The sequence below is a fragment of the Phlebotomus papatasi genome, chromosome 3 (genome assembly GCF_024763615.1).
Source record: "Phlebotomus papatasi isolate M1 chromosome 3, Ppap_2.1, whole genome shotgun sequence".
NCBI lineage: Eukaryota > Metazoa > Arthropoda > Insecta > Diptera > Psychodidae > Phlebotomus > Phlebotomus papatasi.
In genome coordinates, this window is record NC_077224.1 from 8,262,582 (window position 1) to 8,281,761 (window position 19,180).

Consider the following 19,180-nt stretch of genomic DNA (forward strand, 5'->3'; position numbering starts at 1 on the left):
TGAAAGTGGGGCACATTTAAAATTGGTATTTTTCTCCTATGTTAAATGTAATTGAGCCATATCATAATGTAATTTAGCTTCTCAATCTATTTGTGTAGCTAAATTATATCACGATGAGGCTCAATTTTATTTAAAAGTAGGTGGAATATCCAAATTTCAAAGGTGATCCAGTTTCAAAGGTGCCCCACTTCCCCCTATTGCTATTGAAAAATAACCACAATTTATGAAAGAAAAACATTTTTGTCAGGAAATAATTTATAAGTGTTTTTTATAAACAATAAAAAATAAGACTTTAAATTCAGCGCCTTTATTTTGAAGGAAAAGCGCTGAATGTAAATGTTAAACTTTCTTTAATATATAAAGCTTCTTTAGAGCCCCATGCTTACAAATTTATGGTGGATTGAAAAGCGCTGAATAGGCTGAGTATCCCAATTAAAATTCCAAATACATTACCAAATATTTGGGAATGACTGTCAGCAACTTTTCTCTAAATTGCGGAAAAGCTCACTCAACTACAACAATTTCTTGTGGAATAGGTCATGGGTGGTTAATTTTCATCGAATGGACAGTGAAGTGTATCTGCATGGGGGGTGGCATTAAATAGAAGTGGAAGGATAATGAACTCACCAGACGCCAGTGAACTGAGAGATCCTGCTGTACTTCCGCCACCCTCATAGGCGTAATTCCTAAGGTCATCGAAGGGTGGTGCATTGGGATCACTGTCTGCCCGTTTTTTGTGCTCTTCAATGAACAATCCCACATTTGGCTCCTGTCCAGGCCCAATTGTCATCACCGGATCTGAAGTAGACAAAATTTTTGAGTGAATCAAAGCTTTTGTCTCTTTTTGCCTTAATATTTTTTTTACTGAGCTTTCCCGGGCAAGAAAATGCTGTACATTATGAAAATTATTGAACTTTTCCATGTGGAGCCCCTACCCAAGGCAGGATAGACTTAAAATGGGTTAAAACTTTTCTCACTAACTATCTAGCTTGCTGAATTAATTGCAAGACATTGTTTTAAATTATTCCAATTTGAAGAGCTTTTTTGCTGTGCTTTTGGCCCAGGAGTTTGTGTTGAGGAAAAATCAGGGAAAAATGGAAATTACGCACATGTACGCGAAATTAACCTCTATATAAAGATGAGATGGTTGGAATCTTGAAAGGTATGCTTACCCCCAAAAAGTTCTTGTTACAGCATTTTGACTTGATTAAGAAATTATATTTTGAATATTTAATGAAAATGTTGGTGAAGGTAATTTTAATTATATTTTTCTTTCTCCCATACAAATGATGAAATTTTCTAAATATCTCTGCACGTTAATTAATTCAAATTTTGCACGGTGTAGAAAATTTGCTCCATTATTTATTCAAACACGCGAGGAAAATTGTAATATTTTTGCAAGAATGATTAAAGACATTCTTACTTCCCATAAATAATTTACAATTTGACGAAAAAAAACTTTCTATAAATTAATTTATATTTCCTCATTGTGAGACTTTTTCACCACACCAGAAAAAAAACATTGAAAAATTGCCCACAATTAATCCGGAGATGGGGAGAGAATGCCGGTGGTAGAGGAAAAGCCGGAAGCTTTCCTCCAAGTGTCTTGAGTGAAATTGATGCGATGTGGCTAATTTAATGTCATCAATTAGATGATGTATCGATTTGGGTTTGGTGAAAGTGGGGAAAAGTAGCGGAAATGGCAAAAGTCAGACATTGTAGATACTTACACATAATTGGCATCTTGCACTGCGTCAGCTCCGGCATTGTCCCACCTATTGGGATCTGCAGGGGGGTTATGTCGAAGGCTGTCATATCATCTTCACCGCCACCCTCATCATCGTAATTGATGATGTTCTCCCGGACATCGTCATCGGGCCCTGGATACTTGATGTGAGCCTCCCGACGTCGATTGTACACCACAAACACGAGGACCAGAACTATTGAGATTTTGGCAGAAGGAGGAGGAAGAGTTAGTGAATATGCAGCTGGGTCATTGGCTTTTGAGACACTCATTTGAAGCAACAAGACATCATAAATCGAAACACTACAATACACGATACACAAAATTTCAACAGCAACACTAAATGATGAATGTTGACCTGGATTACCCAAATACATTAAGGACAGAGTTGAAAAGCAGACGAAAGATGAACTTTACTGCAAAGGAACGTTTAAAGCTCGATTAAAACGTTTTAAAAATACGAAAAAGTTAATTGCAATTTAAGGGTGAACAAGGGACTCTTCTAGCGAACCGTTTTGAGATCGGCGCGATTTTTACAATATTCAAACGTATGGAACGTTTTTAACTCTTTCCGGACCGCAGCATATGCTGCAAGCCAATTTCACCATTTTTTAATAAAAAATATCTAAGTTCAGGAATTAGTTGAGGACCTACAAAAAAATCTTACATTTGGACATTCTTATAGTTTGTAATTATTCGCAAGAATATAATTTTTATCATTTCTGAATAATTAAAAAAAAACATTGTTTTTCACAGAACATTCATATACTGCTTTGGGTACTCAGAGTCCCAAAAGAGACGAAAGAGTTATTATAGTCACGATTCTTATAAAAATCTGAAGATCAGCATAATGTGGAGTCAAGAAACACGGTATAGGCCTTTTTTAAAAACTTCTCTACTTCCCCCTCTTACGACGTTTCGGAGATTGGTCGTTTCCTTCATCAGGTATGGGTAGGTATGGGAAAGTTCTTATCAGGTGTTTCTGTGTTAAACCGTCCAAATGGTGTCATCGTCCCAGAGAGTGATTAATGAAGTCCAAGTGTATGTAATTGCCCAAGTGATTCCCCAAAAACCTGATAAGAACTTCCCCATACCTATCCAATCAATCTCCAAATCTCTCTATAACCAATCTCCGAAACATCGTAAGAGGAGGAAATAGAGAAGTTTTAAAAAAAAAGGTTTCTACCATGTTTCTTGACTCCAAATTATCCACAAGAGACCGGGAATACAATTCGATCAACGTAATGCTTCTACAGGAATCGAAAAACAGATATGTTTATTCCACGAGAATCAAGAGATCAGCAAGATTTTACATAAATCGAAAGATCTGTACGGTTTTGAGAGATTTCGGATATCAGAATGAATTTCCTTAAAATCGATAGGACAGATTGATTTTCTGAAAAGAAATTTACAGATCAACACGATTTTTACAAAAATTTGACAGAAACCGTCAGATGGTTTAAGACTTATAAAAAAATTAGACGATATAATCGAAACATTTTTTTTTTTTCAAATCGAAAGATCGGTATTATAGAAATCGAGAAGTAGATCAGAATAATTTTTTGTGAAGATATCGGAAGATCAGAAAGAATTTTTCCAAAATGGGGGGGATCGACGAGATCGATATAATCTTTACGGAAACCGGGAATCGCAATTAATTACTACAAAAAACAAGGGGTGAATAAGTGTCTCTCAGAGTGAACCGTGAGTGGCTATCAGCAAAAGAGTGCCGATCTGGAGCTAAAAATCGGCAGATCGGCATTATTTTTCTAAGAGATTGACAGCTCGTCACAATTTGGCCAGAGATCGGAATGAGATCGGACGAGCGACACAATATCGGTAGATCTACACCATTTTTGGAAGAAATCGACAAATCGGTCTAAAAATCGGTAGAACAGAACTATTTTCTGTATAGAAATCAGAAGATCATTCACAATTCCTACAAAAATTGGCAGATCAGAATAATTTTTGCATAAATCAGGAGCTCAAAAGAAATTGGCACGAACCGCTAGATCGGTACAATTCTTAGAAAAATGCGGAGATCGGAATGATTTTTAAAGAAATCAGAAGATCTTCAATCAGGTTTTTTTTTAGAGAGCGAGAGACTCGTAATATTCTTACAGAAATCAGGAGATCAATATGAATTTTACAAAAATCGAGAGATCTGTACGATTTTTAGAGAAATCGGGAGATCATGGAATGAATTCTACAGGAATCGATAGATCAGAACAATTGTTTGCGAAGAAATCTAGAGATCAGTATGATTATGCAAATATCAGGAATTCAGGAAAATTTTTACAAAAATCTGAATATCGGAATGATCAGGACATCAGGAGATTATCACGATTATTGCATGAATCGGGAGTTCAACAGATCTTCAAGTCGTTAGATCGATATTATTTTTACAAAAATCGAAAGACGTGTTAAAATGTTTAAAGAAATCAGGAGATCTGAACAACTATTTCAGAAATTGCAGAATTATTCTTACACAAATCGAGTTGGGAGATCGGTAGGATTTTTACAGAACTCGGGTAGATCAGAAAGATTTTCTTGAAGAAATCTATCGATTAGGACGATTTTAAAGATATCGGTAGATCAACAAAAGTGTTACGAAAATCTGGAGTTTAGTACGACCTAGCACGAATCTGAAGATCAACACTATGTTTGGTAAAATCGAGATATCGATACGAAACTGGGAAATTTTTTTGGAAAAAAATCAAGGAAAATTAGAAGACCAGAACATTTTTTAAGGATATATAGGGTGAACGGAACACCTATTGACACTTTAAGAACTCCTGTCAGGACCTATTGACACCTTACTCTGTATCATTTGGAATACGAAATTTGAACACTTGTCCTTATCGAAAAACGTAGATTAATAAAATAAAACGCCATATTACTTGCATTTTATTAGATACATTAAATAAATTTCAACATTTTGACAAAAGTGTCAATAGGGATTCCATGTCGAAGAGGTGTTCACTCGACCCTACTATTCCTAGAAAAATCGGGAGATCAGCACAATTATCACTGAAGTTGGGAGATCCGCATGATAGTTACAGAAAACGGAAAATAAGCACAATATTTGCAGAAATAATAAAGAACAGTACGATTTGAGCGAACACCGGAAGTACAAGAAGATTCGTACAGAAATCGAAAGTCAGTTTTTATAAGAATTGGAATAAGGTTAGTTTGGTAGACATAATGGGCTCAAAGGAGCCTAGGTGTCCGCAGCCTACAGATCGTATCATGTTCCTTGTACAATCTATCTACAGAAATCGGTAGATCGGCACGATTCTACTGAAAATCAAGAGATCAAGAAAATTCTAGTAGGAATAGTAAGTTTAACAAAATTTTCACAGAAACCGGAATATCTGTACAATTTTTACAAAAGTCGTAAGATCATCACGTTTTTTTTCCAGATATTGAGATATCAGAAAGATTCTTGCAGATATCGAAAAGTCAATACAATTTTTACAGAAATCGGTAGATCGGCAGGACTTTTACACAAATCAGAAGATCGTCACGATTTTTAGAGGCATTAAGAGATCAGCAAGATTCTTGGAGAGATCGAGTGATCAACACGATTTTTAAAGAAATGAAAAAATCAGTACGAATGTTGAAGTAATCGGCAGATCAGCATTTATTATAGATATCGGAAGTTCAGTACAATGTTTACCAAAATCAGAATATCGGTACGGCACAATACTTAGAGAAATTAAGAGATCAGCACGATTCTTGTAAAAATCGAAAGATGGGTATGATTTTTAAAGAAATCAGAAGGTCAAGATAATTTTCACAGAACCGGAATATCTTCACTCTTCAGCAGAAATCGAAATATCGTAACGATTTTAACAGAAATCGGAATATCGTAACGATTTTAACAGAAATCGGAATATCAGTACGATTTTTACGGAAACCGGGGAAACGGTACGATTTCAAGGGACTCAGGAAATCGATTCGATTTGGCAGAAGACGGACAAGAAAAATATATTTTTTACCGAAATCAGAAACATTTTTCAGATATTGGGAAATCGGCATGATTTTTGCAGAGATAGACATATCGTCACGATATTTAAGAAAAATCAACAGATCTGTATGTCAATTCTGAATATCTTTTAGGTAAGATGTAAGATAATTTTCTGAAGCCAACAAAATCCGATGTTAACCCGAACGTAATATTGCACGAACTCAACGAATTTCAAAAATAGTAAACAATAAAAAGTACATTTCGTTAACTATGTGTGGTGCTGGTGGTTTCGCACATTTTGCAATTTGAATTTTCACACATAGACTCTCTCTCAAATGGGCATTTGGGGCGAAATATCATCCGGTTTATCGATAGATTTGGGCGTCAAAGCCTTTGTAAATTCCACAAAAAGCACTCAATTATAAAGAATCACGATAAAATAGGAAGAACTACAGAGAATTTGAGCAAATAAGCTTCATATTAAACGTGAAAATTGTCAACAAAATTTTTCGCCCGATTGAAAAGGAGCCGATTGAGCGAGAGTATACTGTACAGTCAAATAAATTCTGCGTACATGTATAAATATATATCTTTTTCTTACCAAAAAGATATTCAGAATTGACCTACTGCACTGAAGTTAACCGTGTAAGAAAAATATTTATCACTTGAAAATAATTATCCGCTGATTCGTTTCAATTTTTAAACTTGACATAGTTAACGTCAAAAAGCTGTCAAATTTAAAGAATTCAAAATTTAACGATTCTTTTGCTGTACAGCATTTTGACATTTTCACAAATGTCAGAACAAAAATTGCTTCTAGTGTGTAGACACCAATAGATAGAAACCTAAGAATAGATTAATACACAAATGCCGTTTGCATTTTACATGTCAAAACAATAAAGCTTTGTTTCATCTTTCTTCGTTAACTCGTAACGCTTTCAAAAACATTCGTTCAGCAGAAGTGCTTTATAGTTGACAGCTGTCAGTTATTTGAGATATGTAAGTTTGAATTTGGATTGACATCTACTGTGTATTATACATATAAATTTTCATCTTTACCAACTTACCGACAAACATTGTTACTGAAAGGTCTTTCAACTCTGTCCTCAGCAATTAAAAATTTAATAAGTCGTCAACAAATAATTTGCAATAGAGACTGAATGCAACATAAAACTTGTTATAAAGGTGATTGATAGTGGAATCAATAATTCTCACCATAATTAATAAAATGCCCCATTAATCGAAACTGCGAATGAGACACTATGAATTTTGCTCATAAATTGGGTGTGCAAATAATTAATTAAAAGCATATCCCTTTTGCCCCTGGAACTTTATGATTTATTTTGGTGCCAGCAACATGATGAGCATTGCTATTTATCTGTGTTTAATTTCACATTAAATTTGCGTTTATGGATAATAATTGGGGTGTATGAACAATTAACTAGGAAAGTAACTTATATTATTTCATGCTTTCTAAGTCGAAAGACGAAGACAAAAATTAACACAGCTATTGGTCTTGATGGAAAATAGTGAAAAGAATATGTGGGATACTCAAAAATGGAGCTCTATCTTCTCCTTCTCATGCCACGGAGATTCTCTTGGAGGATATCCTGGGGAGGAATTTCCCAAAGAGGATTTGTAGGATGAGAAAGAGCGTGTTGGGTGAAATGAAGTGCAGAAAAAAAGCGATTTTTGCTGTATGAGAGACTTTTAAATTTAAATGTATTACTTCCCTGCAATTCAATTAATCTTACAGTATTTCTTCCCATTTCTTTTGTGACTCCATAAATTTATGAATAATGTACTTGCCTTCATTTTCATCCGGAACTTGTCTCTATCTAGAACTCAGTAGAGAGTTTTGTAGAGAATATAGAGGGAATAACGTAACAATACAGACTTAAATGACCCAATTTTTGATTATAAAGTGTGCAAATTGCTAAAACACAATTTTTATTGGCTCTATAAATTTTTCTTGCAATACCATTTTTCCATGTTCGCTTTTTTTATCCTTTTGCCTCATCACTTTTGGCTTGACTGGGAATGTCAAAGGGGGAATATGAAGTGCTACGCAAGGACGACAATAAACGTGATACATTTTGTGAGAAAGTTTCTCCTAAAGCTCACACCCTCAGCAAAAAAATAAATAAATTAAACTGTCTTGTGGCAATTAAATTTGAAAGATTTATCTAACTTTTCCCTCCTTAATCCTTTTCAAAGTCCCCTCAGGCTATCGATGTTTCTTCAGCAATTATGAATTTATTCTCGAGGAAAACTAAAATAACTTTAACTAAAGGGATTAAGCCACAAGCAAAATTAGTTTGGTAAGGTAAAAGAGCTTGGAAAATTCTTGGAAGTTTTCCCTCCTGTCTTTATGTTTACTAAATACAAAAAATAAACACTTTAAAAAATTAGCTTTCGAGAGGAGTTATCTTTCTCACAATGACTCTGTCGCATCTTAAAACATTCAAATGACATTGCAAAGTGCGCGGTAAACTGCATTAAACCTAATAAATATTTACAGTGACAGAAAATGTGAGATAAGTTTATTTTTGTTGCATTTTTTTCTAGTGTCTCAGATTTATTGTGTGTATCGTGAAAAATGCAAGGGAGGACAATTGTATGGGAATGGTGTACATCAAGCAATGTCATGTCACTTTGACTGACACAAAGCAAAAAAAAAGCTTCAACAAATCTTGTTAAATACGCTTTTGGCAGGGGACCATCACGCCTAAACCTGCAAAAATTTTGCAGATATTGCACCACGACTTAAACAAATTTCTTCGTAGTTCTTGTATTATTTCGGCGAGCATTATGAAATACGTATTTTTAAATAGCTTTTAGTGCACCATTTCGAAATATATCAGACTGATAAGTCAATCATCTTTAGGAAAAAACTTGCCAATAGTCTTCAGTGCCTCTATGCAAAAACGTATGGAAAAACAAAATGTCGAGAGGTCCTTGCTTTTGGAAACAATAAATCTATTCTTAAAATAACGTACTTTTACCCAAGCTTTGTAATTTTGTCATCTTTTTATTATTCATAAATTTATTGAATATTTCTTAAGGTTTATATGTATATACTTTGAGAAAGAACTTTTCATCTATTTATTTTCGAAGTTGATTATATACGCTAAGCCGGCGGCGGACGAAAAATAACAGATAAGGGAAGAGCACCAGCGATCGGCAGTGTTCCTCGGATCGTCAGGTTATTGTCATATTGTTGCACCAATTCAAATGAATTTTTAAAAGTTATTAGCTACTTCTTATCAATTAACTCTCACAAGAATGCAGTGCATTAGTTCAGATTAAATTTATAAAAACAATTTTCCATGAAACACCTTATTAAATTTGTGACAATCCGAGGTACAGAGTAGTACAGTATAGTTCAATATTAATAATAGTTAATACAGTATAGTTAACTGGATCACTGATATACCGTTTAGCATACACAAAAATACCAAATAAAAATTTAAAGGCTCATATTTTCAACTAAGTATCGAGCATATCTATTAACATTCCGATCTGGGGTGCTCTTCCCCTTTCTCACATGAATCATATTGAGGTATTAAGGGCTTACGTGAGTCAAGAAGACAAAAAACTGTATATTTTCAACAATAGGGAAATCCGGTAGTAGTCGGGAAAAAACAATCGCTCAGGGCAACACATCAACTATCTCCAGAGATTTCGGCTCGGTCTCTAAGCCCATCAGTGGTCAAGTCTTGCAGTCTTTCTCTGAGAATCGTACAGGGTTTTAGTCAGGATTATAACAGGGCATAAGAGGGAACGGGGGCACTATCTTTACAATTTTTTTTGTTATATTTGGTACAATTTTATGTCTAATCTAAATGTCTAATATAATCCAGACAGGCATAAAATTGTACCAAATATTACAACAAAAAAATGAAAAGACAGTGAAAAAGTAGCACCCCCGTTCCCTCTTATGCCCTGTTATAATCCTAACCAAAACCCTGCACGAGTCTCAGAGAAAGATTGCAAGACTTGACCACTGATGTAGGCTTGGAGACCGAGTCGAAAGCTCAGGAGATAGTTGATGTGTTTCCCTGAGTGATTGTTACTTCCTGACGACTTCCGGATTTCCCTATTGTTGATTTCAACTTCACGTCGGTTTATTCCCACCATTCCCACAATGTACATTTTCATTCACATTACTTATATTCGAACTTAAAGAGAGAGCAGTATAAATCAGCCTTTACTTAGAAGCTTGCCTTATTTACTAGGGCGTTTCAAAAAGAAAAAAATGGCACTATTGGCAGGGTGCTCTACAAGATAAGACATGAAAGTTTTTCTTCGATGATCATGATCGAACGCTGTTCAGAGGTGATTGAGTGACCCTCTAAGTAGAACAATTTTCCGATTTTACACTACAGAGAGGGTCATTCAGCTACCTCTAAACAGTGTCCGATCATATGGTCGTTGAAGACAAACTTTCCTGTCTCATCTTGTAGAGCACCCTGAGAATAGTGCCGAAACACTTTTTTCTTGTTGGAACACCCTAAGTACCTTTGAACTAGACCCTACCATGATATAATTGGCTTGGAAAATCAATTGTGAAGCTAAATTACATTGTTACAAGGCACAGTCCTTTTTAAAATAGAAGAAAAAGCCCTATTGCAAAGGTACCCCAATTCCAAGGTGCCCCAGTTTTCCCTATTGCTCTTTGTAGTAGGACTGTTCAGCCTAGAGGAGTTCGAGGGAGAAAGCCCATCGTAATGAAGACTCCTCTGAGCCAACGATACCAATCACAGCTCAGTTGGGGTGGTGATTCCGAGGGTTCCGAGGGTTGCTATAACGGCTAACTTCAAAGAGAGCTATATCGCCGATAGATGGAGTTATGATCGTCCGATATATTATCCCGAAGGAGCATATCCTACGTCCTTCAACCGTGAAGCTAATAGGAAGCTCAATTCGTGGCTAAAGCGGTCTTCAGACTAGAGATTTAGCCTAGGTCCAAAAATTCCTAAATAGCGTGCAATTCTTTAGCTTTTTGAGAACCTAATAGGTTACTTATCTTTAATAATCCATCCCAAATTAAATTTTACAAACAGTCGTGATTGACAAGAAATTAGAGCAGTAAAGCTACACACAGAGAAGTGATTTTGAGAAAGCGGTGTTGAATTTGGGGTTGAATTTGGTGTTGGTGTTGCTTGAGCACCAAACGTAGTAGCATTCACACCAAAATAACACCTAGTTTTGAATCAATGGTGTTGTATGAAATGCTTTGGCGGTGTTGTATTAACTCCGCCACAGAAATCTCTAAAATGGTGCAAAAGTAACACCATCAATTTTCTAAACAGTGCTGTTGCAACGCCAAACGGTGTTCGTCGCTCACCATCGACCACACTATCCTTCGCGCACTCTCTTTCCTCCGCGCTGCATCAGTACCAAATTGATCAGTGAAGAGTACGGAAGAAAGTGATATTGCGCAATTTTCTGTGATTTATCTAATCTATCTTATTGTGTTAATTAGTGCATTTTTGTTCCATATAATCTAGTGAAATTATAAATAAGTGCTTTCTGGAACACATAAAACTTGAAAGTTTTTTATTTGCCGATAATTTGGACAATATTTCAGTGGCAGAAGTGTTTTCTCTTCTGAATGAGGGTTTCCAGTGGAAATTGCGCAGAGATTTCTTGGTGAGTTTATCTTTTGATTAATCATATAAGGGAATTACTCCTCACTAGATCTCAAAAATCCTATTTATTTAAAATTGTATTAATTAATTAATAGTAATTACTATGTCTTACATTTTTGTATCGTAACATCGTAACAAATATATTTTTATTGACATTGTTTTTTTTTATATTTACTTTTCAGATTTGGAAATCGACGAAAGTGTTTATAAATTTATGACGGAAAGCGACATCAAGGAAATATTCTGAAACGGTCTAAAAAGTAAGCTAAAATTTCTAGCTAAACTAGGCGAATGGAGAAAGCCAATGCAAGAGTCTGAAAAGAGTAATTCAGAAATCTCCCTGTAAATGTGCAAGAATCATCGTCAACGAAACTGAAAAAGGACGAAATTTTAGAAATGATTCTAAAGACTGAATTCAATACCGAAGAACTAGAAAAATTAAATTCTCTAATTGAAAAACACCACACTGAATACGTTAAGCTATTTGGTTATTTGAAATTTAAGCATAATTTCTTTGTTCACTACAAAACTGTCTTACTAACATCTTTTGAAAGTTTTAACTCATTTTGAATCTTCGTTTAGTTGCTATTCAGAGTTTTGTGTGACATGTCAGAGAAAAAGCAACAAAAAATATTTGTGCAAAAGAACTCATTTCTAATTTCAAGCAAAATACCGATTTAAAATTATCTGACTAAAATAAATTTATTTTTTACTGAGAGATATGTCATTCTATTTTGTAAATTTTATTTAAAAAAAGTAAAAATGTGAATTTTAGAAGCAAAGAGTTTCAAAAAAAATTTTATATTTTCTTACCTAGCGCCTAAACTAAAAGATACAATGAAGAATGGATGGTTTTTCGACTTTATTGGATCATAATTATCCTAGAAAACATTTTCTTACAACTTTTTTCGCATATTAAAGGAAATACTGTTAGAGGGTTAAAATAAGTATTTTTGTAAATTATGTAGAAGTGTAAAATATCCTCACAGCTGTATAAAATATCACGAAAATAAAACAAGAACTGTGATGTATAAGACCGCAAATTTGAACTCTGAAAAACTAATGGAAATGTAAAAATATTTAAGTATAAAAATATGTGATCGAAAAAATATTAATTATAAAAAAATAATGTAAATACTCTAAATACTATTCTAAAAATCCTTCAAATAAAAATGATTATCAGAGATACAAAATTTGTGTATAATTTATTTTATTTCGATACGGATATGGATTTCGATATGGGATCATTTAAAAAAATCGTTATATTTAAAAAAAAAGGTGGGGAATTTACACTTTTATTGGTGTAAAAGAAACACCCATATTTTCTTGAGATGGTGTGATACAAAATCCACAATGGTGTTCCAACAACGCTAAATTTGGTGTTAATAATTGGTGTAAAATTGGTGTAATCAGAAACCCAAAGCCGGTGTTAGTTGCTTTGTGATACCACTTGGTGTATTCTGAACACCGAATTGGGGTTAGTTGATTTTGGGGTTGAGGTTGGTGTGTCCGACAACACCATTTGGAGTTGTTATGCCACTAAAATTTCTCTGTGTGTATCTGGCTAAGCCTTAGGTCTGAAGCCCGTATAGCCGGGAATGGTTAATGGGGGCTCTACTCCGGGAGGCAGGCGATATTGGGCATTTCATCACGATCCAGTGTGAGTCAGTGGCATATCTTGCTACACTATTAAAAGGATACCCTAATTCAAAGACGTTTCACTTCTCGCTATATCATTTTTTTCAATTTGTTACTGGACTACAGGTCAAACTATAAGAGATATGAGCTTCCGGCCTTCGGTGACCCCCCTTAAAAATTGCTTAGGGGTATTTTTTTCCGTTTGCTCTTATTGTTATTAACTTTGTTTTATGTACACCATTCCCTTGAATCATCCTCCCCTTGATAGTGGATGAGTTCAAAAGAATTCACACAGAATTATCAAGAAAGTAATCAAATTTAGTGCTCAAAACAAGGATTGTAATAAAACAAAACGTGGGAGTTTTAAGAAAATAAGACATAACATTGTTTTTTTTTTACTAAAATAAAATGTTTCATCTACAAAAATCAGAAGTAGAATTGCTATTTGTAAAATAAAAATCTACAGGCAACTAAAGTACTTACGAATGAGTGTGCTGAGGCACACGAGAAGGGCTATGATAAAATCTTTGGATGGTGTTATCACGCCTGAGGCCAGGAGCTCCAGCTCACAGTTCATGCCAGTATATCCCCTGGAACAGCGACATTCATACCTCCTTGGTGGCGCGAGGTCACGACATCGGCCACCATTGCGACAGGGAAACCACTGACATTCATTCTCATTGACACAATGATTACCAGAAATCCTATAGCCAGCTGGACAACTAAAAATTGTTGAGGATGGCGGAAGAAAGAAGAGAGAAAGACACAAATAAATAGACAAAATAAAATTGGGGTTTGGAAGAAAAACTAATAAAAATAAATAAAAGGGGGAAGAAGTGGGAATATCTTCATAAAATTATTTCGTTGATCTTCAAAATTTTAGTAATGTGTCACATGATGAATTTCCAACGATAAATTCCATTTGATTTCCCCTCGGACAAAACACATTTCAACCAAAATGAACAATAAAATAGTTGAGAAGAAGAAAAAAAAGAGAAAAATATCTCACATTTGGTCTTCCCCAACAATCCCAAACAAGAACTGAACATTCGGACAAATCACCCCAGGAATGCCAGAGAATTCACACAAATGCCATAAAAGAAGAGGATTTGGGGTAAAGTGGGAGCAAAGGTTTAATGTTTGGATGAAAAATGAGGATGAATTAGTGGTAAGAAAATTAATCCAAAAATCCTCCTTTCTGTCTCATAACTTTTACTTACAAAAGCACACAAACGTTGCCAAAATTCAGTCAAGATTTTCGTTCTCTCGGAGCTTTTCAAAATGTTGCTGCAGGAGACACTTCTACAATCTACAACTTTTCCATATAACTATATAAAAACATGCAATATGCAAGATGCAAGGTTTGCTTTTAGGAAAATCAACATACACATTCTCTTGAGCAAAATTGTTACTTTGTTAGAGGGTGTTAAATGTACGACAATTTATACAGGAAGTTGTGAAAGAGGGTGAGAGATGTATGGATATATTCAAAAATTTTCCTCCTTTTAACCTAAGGATGTGCCCTTATTGTTGACAATTTATCCTTTTGTACCATGGCTGAAATTGCAGGGTATGCACAGAACGATACAGTGCAAATTGAGGACGAAGCCCTAACTACATCTTTGAACTAGAGACCCCTGACTATCAAGGCGAAGCTATCGAATATTCGCACTGATTAACCTAGTCCCTACTCCCTTTTGGTCAATTGCTAACATTCCTTATAGCTCAGGAGATCTCCTTAGAGACCTCTGGTGGTCTATGAACTATTGCTCTAATCACAGAGTGTGATACAGCACTACTGTTCTGATAGACTTTTGGCTGTTCGTGTTGTTAATCCCAATCTTAACCGTTTTAAGATAGAGCTGTGCGTGTTTTTAAGCACAATCTGAACCATTTTGTGACTAAGCTGTGCGTGTTTGTAAGCGCATTTCGATAAACCGATCTTGGGATTTCTTGTTATTTTAGAATATGATTTACAGAAAATGTAATTGAACATTATTTCATCCTTATACAATGACCTCAGTTCACTCCTAATAATTTTTCAATGTCAAATGTAAAAAAAACTCCTCAAATTATTTTACAGATAATATATTTTAAAAAAAATGGAAATTAAAAAGCCTTTTGTAAAATTAGCAAAGGGTTATAGTATATATAAATGGTATATACTATAGTGTAAATGGTATATACTATATACTGTAGGTAATATGGTATATACTGTAGTGTTACTAAGTATTTTAATTTACTAGATAACCCTTTGATAATTTTACAAAAGGCTTTTTAATATTCATTTTTAAAATATATTATCCGTAAAATAATTTGAGGTGTTTTTTTACATTTGACGTAGATAAATTATTAGAAGGAATAGACTGAGGTCATTGTATAAGGATGAAATAATGTTCAATTACATTTTCTATAAATCATATTCTAAAAGAACAAGAAATCCTTAGATCGGTGTTTCGGAATGCGCTTAAAAACACGCACAGCTTAGTCACAAAACGGTTCAGATTGTGCTTAAAAACACGCACAGCTCTATCTTAAAACAGTTAAGATTGGGATTAATAACACGCACAGTCTAAATGTTATCACCAATCTTTCAGCCAAAAGTCTGTCAGAACGGTAGTGCTGTATCACACTCTGTGATTAAAGCAATAGTTTATAGTACTATAGTACGCTCTTCCGTCTCCTTTAGCAGCTTTTTCAGACATTTGAGGGTTAAATTATTAGAAGAAGTTTATTAGAACCGCAAAAGCCCAATTCGTGAAGATAAAGGGTCAAATAGAACCTCAGAACGCTTAATAAAAACATGCAAATACATATTTTGGCCATTTCTAGTGATAAGTATTGTCAAAGTACTCGGAACTTTGCTCATGCTACTAGGAGGGAAGAGAGTCAGTACGTGGTAGATCACTGACTGACCCAGGCAGGACTCATGTAAGACCTGCCAGGATTAGCTGCGAATAAGCGATTCTCCGTAAATAAACAGTCCCCGACCCCGACCCTAGAGGAAACACAATCTCTGGAGGCTTTTCCGAGGCCTCCTTCACCCGAAGAGAGTGAACTAAGTGGTTTAATGCACAATCCATAACGGATCTATAACGGACATTACACCGAAAACGATCATCAGACATAAGCTGAGTTGTGCGTGGAACAGCACATCAAGAAGCTTAGACAATGATTAGTCCAATGCCTTTTTTACGGCTATTCTGGGTCTCGTATCAAGAACCTTTTTAACCTTTTTTTTTTAATGTGGCCAATTAACACAAGGTATACTCTGGGCCAAATTTAGGACCACCTTAATACTCGATTAATAATAATTGTCAAAGTAGGTGCCAGCATTCGGAGCACTCGCCTAGATAGCGAGAAGTCCCTAGGTCAGTCCACAGTGTGATCTTCAGACTTGTCGACTGCCAAACCCGATGTGAGTATTCCCTTTTGACACCTTATATTGCCATTAATAAGAACAGTAGGAGGTCAAAGTCATCTACGGTACTCGCATCTACGGTATGGATCAAATAAATCCATTATCGTATCAAAAACATAAAAGTGCATGTACCCGCCGGCATCGCTTGCAAAGAGGCCTACGTCCTCTGTAAAATAGTGCTCTATATTTTTATTTTTATTAAATTTATCTACCCCAGATAAATATCAGATTCAGGTAATTTATCTAAAACCAAGGCACAACCCGTAATCTAAACTCGATAAATGTCAACAATTCGCCATTAATAACCAGTAAGAGCACAAGTCTGAATTAGGAGTCCAATAAACTCTGTCACATGGCAGGTTAAAGTGGCACAGAAGAGAGGAAAATTTAGAGCCACTTCATACTCCCATCTCTCACCCTGACCCCACCCACAAGCCTCAACCCTTCCGTTTGAAAGTAAAACATAATAATTAAGTGGGTGGGCTTGGTGGTGGAGTGTATAAATTTATGTAGTCATTTTTGCTCACTCAAAATTATTAGTAGACACACAAGGATGGCTGCCAAAGCGCCCATGCTCAGCTTCAGTGTCTGACCCTCCTGGATCAGTTCGCAATTTTCACCCCAGAAGCCATCGGGGCATATGCAGCGATACCGCAGCCTCGGCTCCAAATTTATGCATGTGGCACCATTGAGGCAGGGCAAGTCGATGCACTCATTGCGATCAATGCAACCCTTTCCATCTGGTGACATTATGCGCCCCTCGCCGCAACTTTTTTTGGATTTAATGCAGAAGAAGATGGATTTTGGCTCTTTTGTTTCTTCTTTTGTTTAATTTTTCATGATAAAAAATTATAATGCAGCACACACACACAAAAAACACACAAAAAATATATTTTCTTGTTTTGCAGAATGGGGAATATCCCACTTCTGAATTTTGTGATTAGCATGATTAGTTGTTCAGTTTTTTTTTTTATTTCAAAGCCCAGGCAAACTTTTTTGCATTGCGAAATCTTCAGGGTAATCTCACAAAATCACACAAAACCACACTAAAAATTCTCAAATAGCACACACCATATTTGGATAGTGATTTTACGTAATTAAAATATTTGATTTGAAATAATGTTTGCGTACAATTGCTTTCGTTTTGTAAATATGTCGTCTAAGTGACTTGAATGACTGATGCTAAAAATACATTACAAATATTTACGTAAAGAAAAGGTTATTTTAACGTAATTAAAATTACTTATGTTAAAATTACGTTTTGCTTATGTTAATTTCTGTCAAAGTGAAAAATATTGACATCTAGTCATCCCGCTCACTCTTTTTGCACATTATAAGCAGCTGTTGTTTGAAAACTGTGAGTATGACCGTGGTGTCACATATAAGATTAATATTAATATTAAGAAAAGCCGGAGAGAGAGGTATATAGTATGCAAAATTTCAAATGGAATATCACGTGTGTTAGAAAGAGTACACTCTAGTGGAGTAATACGATGAGTAAGATATTACTGTTCGTATTAATTGTTTTTTGAATCGTATTACAGGCAATTCGAGCAATTTTCCATGCGTGCCAACTGTGATTCGGTCGGTTTTCGAGCGATTGTATTGCTGCCAACTTTATACGCAGAGGGGAAATGCGAGAGAGAGGCAAGATAAAACAATTTCTATCTTTTTTTTGCCATTCTCGCACTTCAGTAAGTATTAATCTTAATATTAATCTTATTTCTTATATGTAACATAGTCATGAGTAAGCAAGATGACTATCTATCAGTTTGACAGAACCTAACGTAAAGATAACGTAATCTGAACGTTAGCAATTTTAATTACGTAAAAATCAATAAAATTTTTAAATCCGGATTACGTACAATTATTTAATCACTTCATTGGCAAATATAATAGGGTCAAATTGACCCTTTTCAACAAAAATGGATCATATTTGATCCTCTGAAAGGTTTACTTGAATCTTTTGAAATTGTGTATGCACATTTATCACGATAGATTATGTTTAATCGTAAATTTATTACTCTCATCGTATTTCTCTCATCTGAGCGAACACCAAAGATGACTTTTTCATTGTTTTTATTCAGTTATTCCGGCGTTAAATATGTGCCAGAACAGTGAACTTTTCAAAGGATCATCGGTGACCCTTTCATTTTTACCAGTGTTCCAAAAAATATTACTGAATTTTAAAATGACTTTTGCAGAGCTTCTCGTGACTTTCCAAGGAAATAACTCATTTCCACGAAATGCCAATAAATAATTCTCACATCATATGCAAATAATAGCAATACTCAGCAATTGTAAAACTTATTTCCAAAGTACCAATTGCATGACAATTTTCATAAAATCACTATCACACTGAGAACAGATACAATTTCTAAAGCTCATGAATCCAGGTTTAAGAAACTTCCTTCTTGCTGCAATGTACAGCAAAATAAGTTGAATTATATTAAAATTCTCATCGTCTCGTGAAAAGTTTATCAGTGTCAGAAGCAAAATGGGAAAAGAGTGTAACAACAAAACTCATGTACAGCTTTTTGTTATAAAAATGTCCACAGCTAAACCCTTAGAATTTTCGCGAAACATGAAAGTTTTGTGTAAGGTTTTTTTCTAATTTTTTTCATGAAATATTGTTGACATTACTATATAACTTTTGTTCATTTATTTTGCCTTTTTCACACTGTCTTGAGAGTTTCAGTGAAGAATACATTGGTTAGTGATATATTATATTTCCTTGTCTCAGTATTTTACAC

At 34.9% G+C, this 19,180-nt stretch overlaps 1 protein-coding gene across 1 annotated transcript in view; it reads right to left on the minus strand.

Annotated features, from left to right (window-relative positions):
• The window catches only part of LOC129806624 (neural-cadherin), a 654,674-nt gene that overhangs the window by 17,457 nt on the left and 618,037 nt on the right, over positions 1–19,180 (minus strand). The window contains exons 19-21 of the mRNA XM_055855343.1: positions 16,955–17,196; positions 1,731–1,940; positions 628–798 (exon numbers count right to left, since the gene is read on the minus strand). Of these exons, the coding sequence (XP_055711318.1) occupies positions 628–798; positions 1,731–1,940; positions 16,955–17,196 (623 nt within the window). The remainder of the gene's footprint in view (positions 1–627; positions 799–1,730; positions 1,941–16,954; positions 17,197–19,180) is intronic.